We start from the raw sequence: 18,925 nt of genomic DNA on the forward strand, positions 1-18,925 counted from the left end.
ACCTGTGGGCTGTCATCCTGGTTTGAGTTTGCCACGTCACCATGGACCTGCCTGGTAACTCCTGCGTCTGGCCCCAGTTACCGTCATGGGACCTGACCTGTGGATTGCTTTTCTGGCTTGACCTTGGAGCTGCCTCATCGCCATGAAGTTTTCTGGCAGTCTGGACTCCTGCTTGGTCCTGACTGCCATCCCCAGGCCTGCCTGCCTGCCTCACTGTTTGTGTAATCCTATCACCCTATGGGAAACTATGGAAAAAGTTGAACCGGACTACGTGGACCGGCAGAGGTAGAGGTGTAAGTGATCAGCTTGTACCAGGACTTGCAGTAGTGGCAGGGAAGGATGGCTTGAGCTGGAGGGAGAACTCACAGGGGTGGCAGGGCACATGCAGTATGAACTATTGCTTATGTGACAGTATTTTGGGTTTCAGCTTCTCTGCTCAGCTTGCTTTTGCCACTTTTTATTCACCTTTCCCATCTTCCTGTCTTGTCTGCAGACCTCAGCTCCCATTGTAATGCCTGGATCCAAGCTGGTTTTTGGAGAAAGCATGTCTGTAGGCAACTCTCACAGGTTGATGTGTTTAACGGATGGTGATCAGAAAGGACAATAAACCAGCCATAGTTGAGCGTTAGGGCTGACCAGACCTTAGAGCTGGGCCTCAGCACCGTGCGGGGTGGACCACCTGAAGTCTGTGCTAATGAACAGGCCGTGGGGCTGCATTCAAGTGGGTGCCATCCGTATTTTCCATATGCTGACAATGTCTCTGTCTTTCCAAGGCACCTGGTAATTATCATTCTCTTTTATTTGAATAATCCTTTGAAAGGACCAAGACATTGGCGATGTTACATGTAGGTCCTTTGAAAGCATGTGTTTACTTAATAGTTTAATTGTTGCTTTTCTGTGTTTTTAATAACAAGGGGCTCCACGGATGCCGAATTGGATACTTGGGAACATAAAGCAAACTTGATGAGTGTTTTCCCCTCCCTATTACAAACTACTTGTGCCTGTCACGCTCCCCACAAAATGGCAGGACCAGGATTTTGAGGATTAGCGATGCGATTCTTCCCTGCTGCCCCAGTTTATTCAGCTTCTTGTTTGCGAGGGTTACAGAGGAGACGTTTTCAAAGAACCCTTCTAGGTAAATTGAAGCGGGACTCGGCCACAAGCTGTGGATACTGACACTTCCCAATTGCTCATCGGCCTCGCAGGAAGATGGGCGGGCACGTTTTACTACCACCACAGCAGGGAGGGCTACCGACAGGCATTTACCCAATTAGAAGAACGAATAATGACAGCGGTAACTCTGCGGCGAGGCGCCCGAAGTCCCACCGTGCCTGGGCGGGGTCAGCTCCGCACCGAGCCGCCCGAGCGCCTCCGCCGCAGAGGGCAGGACCGGACCCGGCGTCGGCCGCGGGGCGGGCCCCTGGGGTGCCACCGGGGAGGCGGAGCGGGGCGGCGGTGGCGGCGTCCCTCCGCCGCAGCAGCAGCAGCAGCAGCAGCAGCAGGGAGGCGGCCCGCTGCCGCCGGAGGAAGATGGCGGCCGCGGCCGCCGAGGTGGCGGCGCTGCGCCTGTCGCGGCAGGAGCAGGAGCTGCGCTGGCTGACGGCGGAGGTCGGCCGCCTGAAGGAGCAGGAGCCGCCGCGCTGCCCCGGCAGCTGCAGCCCCGAGCTGCAGCGGCTGAGGGCCGAGAACGAGAAGCTGCGCTACCGCCTCCTGCATCTGCGCCGCAGCCTGGCGGCCGAGCTGGGCAGGGCAGCGGCGGCCGAGCCCCCGGCAGGCGGCGAGGCAGCGGCCGCCCCGCGGCCCTCCTCGGTGCGTGAGGGGGAGGGCGGCGGGGCCGGGCCGGGCCGGGCCGGGCCCCCGCATCGCTCTGGGCTGGGACGGGCCTCGCAGGGGAGGGGGAGGACTGACGGGGGCGAAGCGGCCGGCCCCCGCCGGCGGGGGTCTCGGGGATGGGAGCCTGGCTCCGTCTCTGTCCGCACTCCTCGTGTGCCCGGAGCGCTGAGCAGGGCTTCTCCCAGGAGGCCCTGCCTTTTCGCAAAGGTGGAGTTAAGTTTCTCTGACCGCCGAAAGTTGTCCTTGCTGCTCACGGGGCCCTCTTGATCTCCCAGGGTCTCGCTGGGGAGATTTTGCCGGTGGTGGTCGCAGTAGTAAAATCGGGGAAATTGCGTTGAGAAGATTCTGCTTGGCGAGCGTTTGTGCTGTGTCTGCTGAAAGGACGCGGTTTGGATGTGTCATGAGAAGTCTTTCCTCTGTACTAAGGACATGCCTTATTCGAGTCTAATTGCCTTTTTAGCACAATATTGCACTCGTTTGGTTTGTTCTGTTTCAATGATTGCTGGGAAAGGTCTTAAAGGCATAGGGGTATGCTTCATATTATCACTGTTTTCAGGAAGTCTCCAGTGGAAGTCCAGCTGTTGCAGTGAATCAAAATAAAGAGGAAAAGACAAAAGAAAATGAAGCCGTGAACCGACATCGGAACGATGTAAGTGGTTATTTTATACCGCATAGTGGTAGAAGAAGGAGTATTGTTTGACTACGTTCAGAAAAGGTGCTGAAATCTGAAGTACTTTGCTGTATTTTGAAATCCCAGGTTTTGGTAAGGAGGCTTGCTATAGCAGGCATATAGAAAAAATTCATAAGAGCTAAGAGCTTCATCCTGCATGTAATTAGTAGCATTACTTACACCTTCTTAGATATCTACTTTTTGAGGTAACAAAAGGATTTGGGCTGTTGGGAAATAAGGGTCAGGATACCGTGGTTCCTAAAGAGAGTGACGGTTCATGAACAGTTAAACAGCGTGCATGATGTCTGAAAGAGGATGTTGGCAGCACTAGCTGTCGTTCAGTAGATCTTAATAATTCACCCTATGCTAAACTAAAAGAAACTTCCCGTGAACTATCTTATTTGAATTCGATGCTTTGAATGGACTAGCAGAAGTGAGGGCTTGTTGGAGTGATCCAAACTTCTCTAGGACGTCAGCCAAATACAAATTCTGGGGCAGGAATATAGGCTGCTTTCTGAGGTCAAACTCATAAAGCCATTTAGGTCCAGATTGATGAAGGTGCATGGGAAAATTGGAAAGCCACTATAAAATAGTCAGCAAGTTTTATGGGACTACTCTGTGTATAATTATTTACAAATGCTTTGCTGCTATTAGTATAAATTGTACTACAGTGAAATCTGGTCTCATTTGGAACCTCTAGGGATGCATGAATGCTGTGAATCCTTTTCTGTTTCTCTCACAAATATGTATGTGTGTGATCTAATTTATTTGTTACAGCTACAGTATGAGCCAAGCTTCATAGAAGACAGACTGAAGCTTTATGAAGCACTTAAAAAAGAACATGATGCTTTGCTAGCTTACAGAGCGGCCAACCAGAGCAAACCTATCAAAATTATTCTGACAGATGGAAAGATGACTGAAGGGGAATCTTGGAAAACCACACCATATCAATTAGCTGTAGGAATTAGGTAACCTGCAGATTTAAGGAGTTGTACTTTTGTAGTGATAAATCTGTAACTATCATTTGTCTCTTACCTTGTTGCATAAAATACGTATGTCAATGTCAGTGGATGATGACTCTCTTAAGTTGGTTTATTTGGAAAGTATTGAAACTTCAGCTTAATGCAGTAGAAACAGCTGGGTGAAGTTACTGTTCTGAGCGATGCTTGAGGTTCTGTGCTGGGATCATAATGCTTGCTTTCAATTAAAAAAATGTAATGCTGAGACTGCTAGGAATTAATAGAGACATCTGAAATTTTGTGAGTTACCACCTAACAGGAGAAACTGTTGTTAGAAGCAGTCTTTCCTCCAGACCCCCAGTACTGAAAACCATTGAATGAAACCTTAAGGGTCTATACCTTAAAAATAGAAAAGTGTTTAAGATGACCACAGAAACAAAAATTAAAGGTCTTTAGGTGCTAGGAGATGTTGATGGGGTCTCATGGGGTTTAGAAACCTATGCACTTTTGCAAATCTGAACCTAACTATTTTTGTCTCTTGTCATCGTTTGTGTTTTTTAGTCAAGTGTTGGCTTCAAATGCAGTCATAGCCAAAGTGAATGGTGAATTGTGGGACCTGGATCGTCCACTGGAGGGAGATTGTAGTCTGGAGCTGCTTATGTTTGATAATGAAGAAGCAAAAGCTGTGAGTAAACACTCGCTGGTTTCTGCTTGAAACTGGTGAAGCGAAATTGATTGCAGCATTATGCTTCTAAAATCTTGAATTAAAGAAAAAAAAAATCCCCAAAACTATTCAAGTATTATATTTGTCATCATTTGTCAAAGAAGATTAGATACTAAGTACCTGTGAACTATAAGTGAATAAAATTGTAGTGTTCTTTTCTTCCCTTCCCTTTTACATAAACAGGTTATTTCTCAAATGAGATTTTACAGAAGGTGTTGATTTGTATGCTAACTTGAAATAGTTTGATGTCTTTGAAGACGTGTTCTATGGTTTGATTCAGTGCATTTGAAGATCAGCCACTGAAAGCAACAGTGAGGCTGTCCTACAGTTTTCTAAAAGTTTTCCGGTATCAGATTTGAGTCATAAACAAAATCTACACCTCCTTGTACCAGCATTGTTTATTAGAAACTTGAGTAGGCATATCTTACTCAATTAAACTATGAATATACTTAGCGACACACCCAAGATTCTATTTTTATAATGGGATTCAGTCTTAAGCCTATGTTTATCTTTATGCACTAGAATTAGACTTCATTTTGTCAAAGAAATATTCATGTGATTAAGCTTGTTTGAGACATTTCAGGAGCCTGTAAAGGCTTTATCTTGTAGCAGTGGCTATGAAGTGGTCTGAATTAATAGGGACTTAGAACATCAGACTGGTATTGATCTACTGGGTTTTTGATCTACTGGGTTTTTGACTCCCCTCTTCTGACATTTCTGGTAAAGCGGTTTACAGTACTATTAATAAATATACGGTATGTGAACAATGGTAACTTAATTGGCTACATTGCCTTAGAAGCAGTTAGTATTGCATAGACTTTTCACTGACTGGCAACTAACTTATAAACGAACAAGGTACAATAAGTACTAAGGTGATGGAATTGTGCAGAGGTATAATCATCTTTCAGACTGAAATACAATGGGGCTTTATTGCTACGTCTGCCTTAATGTTAATCATTTAGCGTACTTCAAAATGAGAAAAGAAAATTGTTATACTGCTCACAGCATTTAAAAAACATTGATTCTAGTGTATTTCTCATCTGCAGATATACCTCTGTTTTGTTTTTTCTTCATAGTTACACAATGCCAATGACTCCATGACTTGCTCACTTGACTTTATTTGCAGGTTTATTGGCATTCAAGTGCTCATATTCTTGGAGAGGCCATGGAAGGTTATTTTGGGGGCTGCTTATGCTATGGACCACCAATTGAGAATGGATTTTATTATGACATGTATATTGAAGATAGGTAAAATTTCAGTGTCTAAGTACTTTAATGCTCTTTATTGAAGCGCAGTACTAGAATTATTTTTGTTTGGTCATGTTTCTGCATGTTGAAAGTAAAATTGTGTATCTAGTATGGGTTAAAACTGACAGGTTAGTCTTCTATGTATACATATATATTGAGTGTGTGTGTTTATTTAAATTCAAGAGCGGTGTTCAGACACCTGCTCCGTTAAGACTTGCAGCTGTTGAATGTTCTGTGAAAAAAATAGAGTGTTTGGGTGAAACTTTCTGAAGTTCCTGGGAGATACAGGAGACAGTTTCCTTGAAGAATCATGGGAATTAGGTTTCAAAGTGCCATAGTTCCTTGTAGAAATGGCACGTATGCATGTAACTCATATAGGTGTTTACTACTTTTCTAATCCTTGTGCACAGCTTTACGATTCTGTTTTTTCCTTGTTTATCTTTCTGTAGTCAGGGAGAATACCAAATCTGCATTGGCTGATAAACTAGCTCTTGCAGCTGGGTTGAGCCTTTTTTTTTTTTTTCCTTCTTTTTTCTGAAATCATTTATACTTTGAGCTACAGATCTTTCAGACATTTAAGCATGTCAAAGACTGTTCTAGGAGTGATTGCAGTGGGTTTGGCCAGGGTGATACCATTTGTGTTTCTGAGTTTAGCGTCTGAAAGTGCAGCTGATAGTAAGAAACTAAGAAAATACTGTGACAAATCACAATGACACATACCATGTTTTTCAAATTAGACTACTAGAAAGTGGTCACTTAAAAAAATGGGAATATCAAAATAATTAATTTATCTTTTGCCTGTGTCTTTCTGTTTAGAGGTGTATCTAGTACTGAATTCCCACTACTAGAGAACCGCTGTAAAAATATCATAAAAGAGAAGCAGGCTTTTGAAAGGCTGGAAGTCAAAAAGGAGATCCTGTTAGACATGTTTAAGGTAAATCTTTGAAGTAGCTGTGATTATGGTACAATGATCTTTTAAAATGTAACTGTTATAAAATACTGCATCTAACTGACTCATCAGAAAAGCACCTGTCTAGTAAAACAAAGAAAAAGAATAGCATCTTCTTCCCCCTCTCCATATACCTCTCAAGTGTTCAGGATGTTTTCAGGCAATAATAAAAACAATTTCTTATTACACTAAAACACCTCAAGCTCAGTGAGATGACCAGGAAATTAGTATACAAAAGGCATACATTCATTCTGGCTCACTTGCAGAGACAAGTCAAAAAAGGCTTTGTCCTGTAGTCCTCTGTTTTATACAGTGAATATTACCAGTCTCACTGCACTGTGTTTTAATTGCCGTTCAGAAGTGCTTTGAGGTGTTCAGGTGGTAATCACTATGCTTAACATCCTCAGGGAGATTGAGATATTTTTGTCTCTTTCCCCTTTTGTTTTATAACCCTTCTGAAAGGATGTTGAACTTTTGTGTAGGTTTTTGTGATCATTCCATTTTTTAAAAAGTTGTGAGTGTCTTTTACTGATGCACTTGCATTATTAATACATAATTTTAAAATAGAATTTTATTCATCATTTTGTTGATGTTTCTGACTTTTCATGTTTCCCCACACAGTATAACAAGTTTAAGTGTCGTATCCTTAATGAGAAGGTGAACACACCAACTACCACAATATACAGGTAAAGAAAACTAAGTTAAAAGGTATGAAGAAGTATTTCTGTAGTTAGATATAGTTCATTTAAATTGAGAGAAGAAGGAATTTTTTTTTTTCTTCTAACTTTTGAATACTTGCGTGATTGGGACTTTAAGTTTGCAATTAATATTGCTACTTATGTAAAATCAGATCTTTCTCTGCTGGATCAAATTAGGTCTCAGTTTGTGGACAATGGCAAATCCACTTTTCACTCATTCACTCTGGTTTCAGTAAACAGATTAAAATAAGTTACCACCCATGACACTGAATTGCCGGATAATGGGTAAAGCTAACTCGTAGCTCAGTGTGGGGTGCGGAACCAGTTCATTCAATTGTCAGGGATTAAACTAGTTAGTTGGAAAATGGCAAAACCTTTTTTTTTATTTATTTATTTCTGTTTGGTGTGCATAGTTTGAAATTTCCTGGGCAACTTCAACAAAGTTTACGTATGGAACTATATGAATTGCTGAGTGTGTTATGATGCTGATAATGGATCAAGTGTGCTGAGTATTTACTGAGTGAACACTCTGCTTCAGGTAGAAGGCACAATTACATTTAAGATGCACTGAATTTGCTGAGTGTTGCGTATATGTACTTTTTAGTGTGTTTGTACATGTCAGGCATTGATTAGTGACTGTACTTAAAAATGTTGGAGTGTTTTGAAATAAACCCTTTTTTTTGGTGTATAGATGTGGTCCGCTGATTGATCTCTGCAGGGGTCCACATGTGAGACACACTGGAAAAATTAAGGCCCTTAAAATATTTAAGGTAAGTTTAAATTAACTGTGCATTAAAACTTAACTAAACTGTGGGTCAGCTGATTTATTTATGTATTTATTTCTCCTGAAGTGATTATGCTAGGGTTCTTTGTGTTGTTCTCTTTTCTTACTCTGAAAATAGTCCTTCATTTATTTCCCAGCTCCCATTGTACAAGTAGAACTACAGCCTTTCATCATTCATCTGCTTCCAAGGTTTACTGATTCTCAACCATCACAATAGTATATCAGTGAAAGTTAACGGCATCTTTTTTGTCAGAGTATTAGTATTAGTGCAGTGACATGCATGCTTAGGCTATAATGAGGAGCACTGCAAAAATACTCAAGCTAGTAGTGACTAGATTAGCTGTGGAACCAATTATACCATGCAAAGTAAAGTGCAGTGCCTAAGCTAATGTGGCAGTAGTGTGCTAGTATTTCCAACCAGCGCTGCACTTTGTAATACAAATGTCTTAGTTTGAGTCTGCACTAGCTGTCATATCTGTGCACGATATGTGTGTGTGTGCGCTCTCTTCTGCAGTGAACGAGCATCTAAGATACTCATTGGGTCAGAACTAGTATTTTGCCCTTGTAAGATGGTATACTTCAGGTACAGGAGATAAAGCAGACCCTGCCACATCTGCAAGTGCTGCTGTTTAAAAATGGTGTTGCTTATGGGAAAGCCAGAGACAGTGCTTGAAGATGTCTCTAGTTATGATGTAGTTTATGTTACTTGCAGATGCTAATTTTGGTAACCTTATTAGACAGACCTCACTGGAATATTCATCATAGTTGCTTTTGCTGGCTCCCTAACTGAATTTTATGGAACAATGAGTTCTGGGGATTAAGTGGTAGATTGTCAAAACAGCTAGGATTTAACTGTGAGAGTGAGTTAGCTTCGTTTTGTCTTTTGTGTTTCCCTACTGCATTATGTTTTGAACATAAACAAGTGCTGCTTTTTTAGAAGATACAATGTGAGATAATAAAACGTGCCATAGTGTGAGTTAAAAAAAGGTACCTAAGTAGAATAAAAGCTTGGCTTGACCAGTCACTTCTGTTTGTCTTCTGTATTTGTATGCTGACTAAAAGGCAGTGCCAGTATCTTTGTAATATAAAAAATGCTGGATGACTGCATATAATTCTTTTCTCAAGGAAAACAATCATAACATTTGAATGCATTAGTGTTTATTCCTCCTTTCCCTGAGATTATATAATATTATCTTTAAGTATGGGTTTTGTGCATCAGAGTTCCTCTACGTATTGGGAAGGAAAATCTGACATGGAAACTCTGCAGAGAATATATGGAATATCCTTTCCTGATAACAAAATGATGAAGGAATGGGAAAAATTCCAGGAAGAAGCCAGAAATCGGGACCATAGGAAAATTGGAAAGGTACACTGTTTTACTGTCTACTACGCTTTTATGCTTCTGTAATAGAATAAATTCTCTTTCATAGGTTGGTTTTTTTTTTTTTTTTCATTTTTTTACAGTTTGAATGGGAGCCAGTTCTATAAACTTCTTGGTGTCGGTTGTATTTTAAAATTTTAATTCTACAAACTCAACTTGTCATTTGCATACAAATGTTAAACTAATGTTGGGACGAAGTAATGGGGTAGTCCCTCGGTTTAGGAAAGTATATCTTAAACCTTTTAATGTAGAGTCTTTTCAGATCCTACTAATATTTTTCATATAAGAGAGAAATTACTCAAAATTGTACAAATAATATGGTTTGGTCATTCTTCATTAGAGGCATAAATAAGTTAATACTTAAGTGCATGTACATGCAGTACTTAGCTGTTGTGAATATTCCTCTACTAGATTTAAATGAACAGATGTAATCCTGAATTGAGTGTAAATTGGAAGACATTAGATTGACACAGATGAGGATTGTGACCTAGTACCGGTCTTGTTGGCATGCAGTCTCCTAATTGTTGTCACCTTTGCTATAGTTTTGTGGAGAAGGTGGAGTTACGGAGAGGGTATTTGAGAGAAGATAAGAAGCTTTGTGGGTGTTTAAAGGCACAATGAGCAGTACAGGTGAAAGCAGGGAGACATTTATTTGAAAAAGTTATGTGTAAATGAAGGTCAGCATCATTGGCCAAGACGATGCGGGCATGAACCTCTCACTACTTACTGGCAGACATGAAAGAAGAGACTTTGAAAGACCTTCATAAGCAAAGATGAACGACTGAAGGTAACTCAGAAGAGGAAGAGCCAATGAGGAATTTACAGAAAACAGTGACAAAGGGAAGAAGTAGAAAAATTATCTTTACAGAAGTGTTCATGCTTACTTCTGTTAACTCATTAAGACTTGAATATATGTATAGTATTTGTTCAATGATTTCTTCAATGACTTTCAAAAAACAAATAATCTAGTATCAATCAGACAACTTATCTAGTGTCTAGATATCTAATATCTTTGATAGTGAAGAGGCTAAGGTTCTCCAAAGATGTATCAGAGCCACTGTTGCGGTTTAACCCCAGCCAGCAGCTAAGCACCACGCAGCAGCTCACTCACTCTCTGCCTCCACCCAGTGGGATGGGGGAGAGAATCGGGGGAAAAAAGACTCATGGGCTGAGATAAGAACACTTTAATAGAACAGAAAAGAAGAAACTAATAATGATAATACTAATGAAATGACAATAGTAATAAAAGGATTGGAATGTACAAGTGATGCACAATGCAATTGCTCACCACCCATCGACCGATGCCCAATTAGTCCCCGAGCAGCGATCCCCCTACCCCCACTCCCCCCAGTTTATATACTGGGCATGATGTCACACAGTATGCAATACCCCATTGGCCAGTTTGGGTCAGCTGTCCTGGCTGCGTCCCCTTCCAGATGCTTGTAACCCTCCAGGCTTCCTGCTGGCTGGGCATGAGAAGCTGAAAAACCTTGACTTAGTCTAAATATCACTTGGCAACAACTGAAAACATCAATGTGTTATCAACATTCTTCCCATACTGAACGCAAAACATAACACTATACCAGCTACTAGGAAGACAATTAACTCTATCCCAGCTGAAACCAGGACAGCCACAGTGCTGAGCTTCTGATTTTGAGACAAAATTCTGATAAAGAATGACTGGCTTACAAGCTTCAGCCATTAACCCTCAGATGTGATGGATATATGCTTAATTGCTTTGGTTACTGAAGGTAAGATTGGTTAAGGCTTCAGGATTTTGAGGAAATGTGTATTTACATAGTCACAGACTCAAATGGAATTCTAGTGTTACTACAAACTTCTAAGAGTAAGAACTACAGAAAAATTAACTGCTGTGGCTGAGAACTTGTAGACTTCTAGAAATCATCTTGTTGCTGTAACATTGCATTTTTTGTGAACAGAGTCCCAACGTGTGAAGTAGTCATGTTCTGCAGTTCCATCTGAAGTGGTGTTGCAGCATTCTGTTTTTAATTTATCTAGGAGCAAGAACTCTTCTTCTTTCATGATTTGAGTCCTGGAAGCTGCTTTTTCCTCCCCAGAGGTGCCTTTATTTATAACACACTCATAGATTTCATACGAGTGAGTATATACTAATGTAACTCCTAACAAGCTTAATATCAGTTGTTGATCTTGGGTGATAGGCCACTCATAGCACAGAGCTATGCACAGAAAGAGAAGCATCTATGTATGTAAACATACCTGATTTTCACTATGATTATACAGATCTAACCTTTTTGAAAATAGGGCAGAGTAAAACATCGAGCTGTGCTTTTTCTACTTGTACAAAACCTACATGTGCAGTAGTCCTTTAGTCTCTGAGTAAATTGCCGTTGTAAGAGCACAATTAAAAAGAATTGGGCTTTTGCTTGTCAAAAGCTCTATCACCTTTTAAAGGTTGAATTTGTTTTATAGGAAGAATATCACAGGCGTAATTTTACTGAAGTTCTATCTCCAAACATCTTCAACAGTAAACTGTGGGAAGTTTCAGGACACTGGCAGCATTACAGCGAAAATATGTTCTCTTTTGAAATCGAGAAGGAAACTTTTGCCCTTAAACCGATGAATTGTCCAGGACATTGGTTTGTACTCTCAACTGAAAAACTTCTTATTTTACTATATTTATCCTTTGTGGGGTTGAGGGGAAATAAATTCAGTAGTAATATATATTATCATGTATGTTTACAATAGACTACTAAGCCACTAGTATGTCCAGAGAGCTCCTCTGACAGTGTCCCAAAGCAGACCAAATACAATTCTTGGGAGGAGGATTTTCCAGTAAGTCTGCACTAAGTGAGCTAGGTTTGTGCATTCTAATACTAGTGTGTACCACTAGTAAATACAAGTAATGTTGGATAGAGATGAGCATCAGATGTGGTGTACCAAAAGAAGGTACAGATGAACCAGTCTTGATTGTTACTCTCAGTGGTTTTTCTAGGTGGTCTTTAGCAATACATTCTGAGTGCTGTACTTTTCTGTTTGCCTGCCTTTTAGGATGCAGACAACGCGAATGAATACAGACTTAAAAATGTGATTACTGTCTGTACTGATCTTGGTTTAGTTTCTGTGTTGTCTTAAATATTCTATAAGCAGGATAAAAGGAAGGTTCTTGCATGTTCCTTCTAGCTTGATGTTTGCCCATCGTCCACGATCCTGGAGGGAAATGCCTCTTAGACTTGCAGATTTTGGGGTTCTTCACCGAAATGAACTCTCTGGGACTTTAAGTGGCTTGACTCGTGTAAGGCGCTTCCAACAAGATGATGCTCACATCTTTTGCACAATGGAACAGGTGAAAAAAAACAAACCCCAAAAAACAACCACCACCCTCCCTCCACCAGTCAACCAAAAAAAAGAATTCCTTTCCTTCCCAGTGCAAACCAACATAAACCAAGAAAATAATCCCCAAAGTATTTCAGCTCTAGCTTCTTCTATTGTGTTGCTTGATAGCATAATGCCGCTGTTGATGAGGTTTTTGGTAGGTTTAGGTACTTCCTTCTTAGTCATCTGGTATTCCGTATTTCTTAACCTTCTGCAATATTGCTTCTCAAACAGCAGTGCTATAAATTGTGTTATTTATTTTTCTCTGCAAAATTAAAAAATGCTTATGTCAAAAGAAGAAAACAACATTATTTGAAGGACGTTATTGAATGTCATTATTGAATGTGAATTACGTAATAAGATTTTCTGTATAGAATTTCTCCCTTTAGAAAGATACATTGGGCAACTAAACCCCAAAAGGCAAGGTCTTTTGCACCTCCCATCTCACCCTGCAAAGAAAAAAACCTGTTGACTGCATTTTGTTTTCCATAGTAGTGCTGAATAAGTACTTCGTCAGTAATGCCGTAGATTTTAGTGGAGCTATGTGAATAAATTGATGTACTCTTGTCAAGTCTGACTCATGCAATTTGGCTCCAGAAGCCCAGGCTTAACAAGAATATTACTTTTGTTGGCATGCGTTGAAGCCACAACACCGCAGTTCTCTCTTCACCTATTACCTACATTTGGGTTTGTGTGATGTAATTTTCATGTGATTTTTAGTGGTGTTTTTTGTTTTGGTTTGTTTCTTTATTCAATGGACTCATATACTGGTTATGAGGAATTCAGTAAATCCAATTATATTTGTATGTAAGTAAATTTTAACTAATATATTTTGTTTATGCTTAAGATTGAAGAAGAAATTAAGAGCTGTCTTGATTTCTTGAAGTCAGTGTATGCTGTCTTTGGTTTTACCTTTCAACTACATCTTTCTACAAGACCAGAAAATTATCTAGGAGAGTTAGAGATCTGGGATCATGCAGAAAAGGTAAGTCATTTAAAAGCAAACAAACCAACCCGTTAATATTTTTATTTGCAGGGGTGGATATTTAACCAAGTTCTTTCATGTTGCATAGGGAAATTAGTGAAATAGCTTAAATCAGATGCTAAATATTGTCCTTAGTGGAAATACTCGTTGAAAAGCATCACGTTAAATGTGAAGTGTCTGTATAAAATGAGAACTTTCTGATTCTTACTTAGCCCTTTATCTTGAACTGATTTGATTTTTATTAATCTTTTTTTCTGATTAATCACTACAGTTGTACAAGGAACTACTCATTTCAAGATTATTTATCATAAAAGACTAAATGTTTGAACAATAGGAGTCATGCTGCCTGTTGATTCCCTTTGTATTTCAAAGGCAAATGCTTTGACTTGCAATAATGAAAGGCACTGCTATACCTTTTTTAATTATTCTCTCATTTTTATGTTTAGCAACTTCAAAACAGCTTGAATAACTTTGGAGAGCGATGGAATTTGAATCCAGGAGATGGAGCATTTTATGGTCCTAAGGTTGGTGAATCAGCATTTTAATACAGCTTTGGGATGGACAAGAATAAAGACACAATGCAGGAAAACTGTATTTAGTAACTGTGTTATTTTGCTTCACAGATTGATATTAAAATCAAAGATGCTATTGGCAGGTACCACCAATGTGCTACTATCCAACTTGACTTCCAACTACCCATTCGATTTAATCTAACTTACGTTGGGTGAGTGGTTAAGCTAAATATCTTCCTCTTTTAAATGAAATAATTAAAAAAAAAAGATGATTACTTTCCTTATCTGTAATTCCCATTAAACTGATTTATATTAATGCTTTGTTGCTCACCTAACAAGTGATTAGCCTGTATATCAGTAGCCTGGTTAGGAGGGGAAACATCCCCAGTGAGTAGAGGACTGAGTCACAAACTTGGAAGATATTTCCTCAATGTAATGATAGCTCACTTTAATTGTAAATGCTACTGATTGGAGGAAAATTTCATTATCTGTTTTGTCTGCCAGTTCAGAAGACAACTGATCATATATAATGCTAAAGAAAACTCAGCTGAGTCAGTTTTCACTTTCAGGCTAGTCACTGTGTCTCCTTTGAAGACGTTGCATACAATCTCAAATATGTCTGAGGGAGCTAGGAGGTTTGTAATAAGTACTTCATGCTTTTTATCAGATAAAGTTAGTTAACTTTGAGCATAAACCAACTGTGGACAGTTTTTAATGAAAGATCTCACTTTGGCTTCCAGCTAGGAAGAGGGATATTTATCCACTGAGTCAATTAATCTTGGTAATCTTAGTACCATGTTGACTTGAACACACATTTTCTGGGTTGTTTTTCTTGCTATGTTTGCTTTTGCATGTTAGGAAGAGTTTGACAGGGAAGGTAGAATAAGAATCTTTGTTATTTTTTGGTATTCCTGCATGTTCTACACTAGATGTCATAGCTCTTTGGTAGGTGATAACACTGTTACGAACAGCAGCTGGCTTTTTTTTAATCTTAAGGAAAGAAATGGCCAGTAAGGGCAGGTAAGATCCTGTGCAACAAAACAAAAGCAAGACATAACAGAAAAGAAAGAGCGAGGAAGAACATAAAATATTAAAATGCACAGAAATGGAGCTGCATCAGTCGAGTGTCTTTTCAAACTTAGAAGTTTGTGCCTATGCCGTTAGCTACAGGCGTGATTATTTTAAGTCTCTATGATTATTCAGTATTCCTTTAAAAGCCCAGGGGACTTAAATAAAGTACATTTTTAATAAAAACAGTAGATTTTGCCTAAGTATAGATAACTTCATTTTGTCTTTCCATGAAAAGTAAAATCAAAAATGTTAGTAGGATTATCTGTGTGTGAGCCAAGAGATTTTTTTTTTAATTTTTTTTTTTTTTTTTTTAAACTTGACTTACTCTTTTTCAGTAAGGATGGCGATGATAAGAAAAGGCCGGTGATAATTCACAGAGCTATTTTGGGATCTGTGGAGAGAATGATAGCTATTCTAGCAGAAAATTATGGAGGAAAATGGTATGTGGCACAAATGCAGTTCTAAGAAAAGAAATGTTTAACAACGTAGAAAATACAGATCCTCCCTAATGTCCCATATATTATAATGCAAAATAATATCCCTAGAATTTTCTCAAAATTAGTAGGTAAGATTACAAGCAAAGAAGTCTAATTTTATGGTCTGAGTTGTATGATATACTTTTATTAATAGTTCATTATTAGAAATGCAGTTTCATGATTGCAGGAAAAATTACACAATAAAGCAGAAATAAGAATTGTAATTGAATATATATGTGCTGCATTATTCTTTTTCCTTTTTTCTTAAAAATCATGGTTTTGTACTGGCAAGATGTTAGACATACGTAAAGCAATTATTTACACAGACATGAATTAGTCCTAATATGTGAAATACTTCTTAACTTGGAAGATGTATTGTTTGATCTTGAATAAGCTCTGAAGATATTTCTTCATTAATGTATTTAAAGTATTAAGGAAGACTTAATTCTTACTTTCAGCCACTTATCTGTCTGACTGTCCATGTTTCACTATAAAGTTATTAATAAAAGTGGAAATTATGTGGAAAAAAAAGAATTCTGTCTAAAATGGTGAAGTCAGCTAGGAAGTGAACAGAATATGTCATTTCACCAGAATCAATCTATTTGCCATTTTATGTGACCTCGAAAAGAGAAAGATAACATACTATCTAACAACCTTGGCTAACAAATAATTTTATGAAGTAAAGAAATTATTGTGGAACATGACTATGGATATGAATGCAAGTGTAAAATGCACATTTATTGCGTATTTTTCTTGTTCTGCTTGCCAGGCCATTCTGGCTGTCTCCACGGCAGGTCATGGTTGTGCCTGTGGGACCTACTTCTGAAGAGTATGCCCAGCAGGTGAGAGTAGGGCCTTCCTTTTTATAGTAGCAAGCAATTTCGATAGCTCCTGAAGTACTTGTCCTAGAACAAAGAATGAATGCTTTAATAATTTTGGAGGGATAATTTTTAATAAATTTGGGGGGAGAGGTAAATTTTTCCATGTAGTCTAAAATTTGTATAAGCCTGAGAAAGGGATATGTAACTTCAAGTGTTTTGAGTTGTGTTATTATGTACAGACTTTAGTAATTATTAAAAGACAAATCGTTTTGGGTGACAAGCCTTGTATACTAACTAATGTTTCATTACAGAACTATCTGCTTAAAGTAGGGGCAGAGCTGGTTTCTTCCATTTCCCAGCATGTATAATCTTGACTGCGTTACATTTGACCATGGTTGGTTTTACCCCTCTCCCCTGCTTTTCTTTGAATGCAAGCATAAGTGGTTTAGTTCCTTCTCTTCTTTCTCCTCAGACTGAGGAAACATTTTTGACATTCAGCAGTGTAGGTATCTGAGCAGATCAGCAAATACTTGATATGGATGTTACCTCGTATTGTCTTCCAGCTGGAGTCCTGCTAAGCCCTCAAGTGTGTGTGCGGTTTTCTTTCAAATAACTTAATTGACTTCCTTACGATTCAGGAGAGCAAAATTCTGCACACACATGAATTAATTATTGGAAGAGATCAGGGATTACCGCATGTACCAATTTATGTTGTAGAATATATACTGTAATATTAAGTGAAAGTGTTTTGGTTTTTTAGGTTTGCAGCGAATTTTTTGAAGCAGGATTTATGTCAGATGTGGATCTAGATCAAAGTTGCACGTTAAACAAGAAAATCAGAAATGCACAGCTGGCCCAGTATAACTTTATCTTAGGTAATTGCAGCACCTTACGTTTCTGAGTATCATTTAAGTTTTAATTTTGGGCATAGAGTTTGTCTAGACTCTCATTTTGTAATGTAGGTAGGCAGTTTAACATTGTTTGTGATATGTCTTGCAGTGGTTGGAGAAAAGGAGAAAGCAAATAACGCTGTCAACGTGCGAACAAGAGACAACAAAGTTCATGGAGAGATTTCGGTATCTTCTGCTATTGAGAAACTCCAGAAATTTAAGAGTTCACATACGCCAAATGCAGAAGAAGAGTTCTGATGTTGCTGTTAAGAAAACAAAAAAAAATTATTAGCTGCCCATGTGAAATCGTGTTTCTTTCCTCCTGTGCAGCAGTAATGCCCATCTGAGAGAATTTTCAGTTAATGGATACACAAAATAAGCAAATGTAGCAATGTTGATGCTCCAGGAATAGAATGAGAGGACAGATGCAACTGCCAACTCCTTTCACAATCCCATGGGATTCCAATCTGCGCGAGTTGCAGAATGCATATTTAAAAAGTCCTACACCTCTGCTAAAATATGTGGGTTTTGCTGTGGAAATAAATCAGGGCTGCATGAAGTCAAGGAACGGGAGGCTGGGAAGCGTACTGGTTGCTGCTGCAGTTGCTGAGCTACCTCAAGTCACGTAGCAGTTGCATAACTGACGTGACCTGGAATCCAAGGCTTGGCAGTTGGTAGGTGCATCAGGAGCATTTTGGCTTAGTTTTTTTTGTAACTCCAGACTATATAATATTTTTTCTTTGGGGAGGTGGGGGAATAGCTTGATTCTCTCTGAATTTATGTTCACAGGCTACAAATACATTGGTGTCTTTGTTGGAAATCTCAGTGAAACGAGGCACTGTTTGAACTGGTGTGGTAATTGGTTGCTGTAAAGGTGATTGCCAAGAATGAAGTTGAATTACCATACCTGTGTGTAGGAAATGCTTTATTTTTTCCTGTGTTTGCTGTTGATTTGGCTTTTTTCTAAAACAAACAAACCTTAGGAAAAAACTTCCCCTGTGTGATTTACTGCTGTATTGGTGTGGGATACTGAGAATGCTGAAAAGGTGCAGATGACAATTTTCATTTTAGAAGATGGCATGTGGGAATTTATATTGGCCATATTTATGTGACTTGTTTATGCCTATAAATTATTTTTAAGTTACTGTTGGCAGGCAATTGAATTGGATTTTTTGGAGAGATGAATTTTTACCACAATCTTTTTTTTCACTGCTACATGCTGGTTTTTTAGTTACAAAGCTTAGATAGTGTTAAATGTGTTACTCAGTTACCTCAGCTATGCAACTGTAGTTGTTGTGATTTAAATATCACTGAGATGAAGCAGAAAATACTATTTAGTGCATAAACGTTATACAAATACAAAGCTAGTGTTCTTCTGCCTGACACTTGTACAGACTTGTGTTCAATAGGCCTATTTTTTCTTTTGCATTAGCTTGGTTTTGTGTATCTGTTTTTACCAACTGATTATCCCCTGCTTTTGAAAGAAAAGAAAAAAAAATATGGAAGGAACAAGTGTTGGGAAAGCTTTCTGTTCCACTTTACAGAATTAACATGGGGTATGGAGGGTGAT

The 18,925-nt window shown here is 39.1% G+C and overlaps 1 protein-coding gene across 2 annotated transcripts; it reads left to right on the forward strand.

The window, feature by feature from the left end:
- Nucleotides 1-148: 148 nt before the first annotated feature.
- On the forward strand, nucleotides 149-18,830 carry LOC126044072 (threonine--tRNA ligase 1, cytoplasmic-like). Of its 2 annotated transcripts, XM_049813327.1 has the most exons (19): nucleotides 155-1,809; nucleotides 2,390-2,482; nucleotides 3,281-3,471; nucleotides 4,024-4,147; nucleotides 5,313-5,434; nucleotides 6,251-6,368; nucleotides 7,005-7,069; nucleotides 7,773-7,851; nucleotides 9,085-9,231; nucleotides 11,266-11,364; nucleotides 11,698-11,864; nucleotides 12,409-12,571; nucleotides 13,448-13,585; nucleotides 14,032-14,109; nucleotides 14,209-14,309; nucleotides 15,504-15,608; nucleotides 16,414-16,486; nucleotides 17,226-17,340; nucleotides 17,465-18,829. In XM_049813327.1, exons 1-19 carry the CDS (start codon nucleotides 1,210-1,212, stop codon nucleotides 17,611-17,613), a joined length of 2,727 nt encoding a protein of 908 aa, XP_049669284.1. In that variant the 5' UTR covers nucleotides 155-1,209; the 3' UTR covers nucleotides 17,614-18,829. The 2 variants fall into 2 exon arrangements, with proteins under 2 accessions (XP_049669285.1, XP_049669284.1); XM_049813328.1 differs by lacking the exon at nucleotides 17,226-17,340 and having other exon boundaries at nucleotides 149-1,809; nucleotides 17,465-18,830.
- The last annotated feature ends 95 nt before the right edge of the window (nucleotides 18,831-18,925 follow it).

Source organism: Accipiter gentilis, chromosome 10, assembly GCF_929443795.1.
Source record: "Accipiter gentilis chromosome 10, bAccGen1.1, whole genome shotgun sequence".
In the NCBI taxonomy this organism is placed as follows: Eukaryota; Metazoa; Chordata; class Aves; order Accipitriformes; family Accipitridae; genus Astur; species Astur gentilis.

What these genes read in the sequence shown, in the direction of transcription:
- LOC126044072 (XM_049813327.1), top strand. Translation starts at nt 1,210, where the DNA reads ATGGGCGGGCACGTTTTACTACCACCACAGCAGGGAGGGCTACCGACA. An exon ending in GACATGTATATTGAAGATAG is followed by an intron (nt 5,435 to 6,250) that starts GTAAAATTTCAG and finishes CTTTCTGTTTAG; the next exon opens with AGGTGTATCTAGTACTGAAT. An exon ending in TCTTTTGCACAATGGAACAG is followed by an intron (nt 12,572 to 13,447) that starts GTGAAAAAAAAC and finishes TTTATGCTTAAG; the next exon opens with ATTGAAGAAGAAATTAAGAG.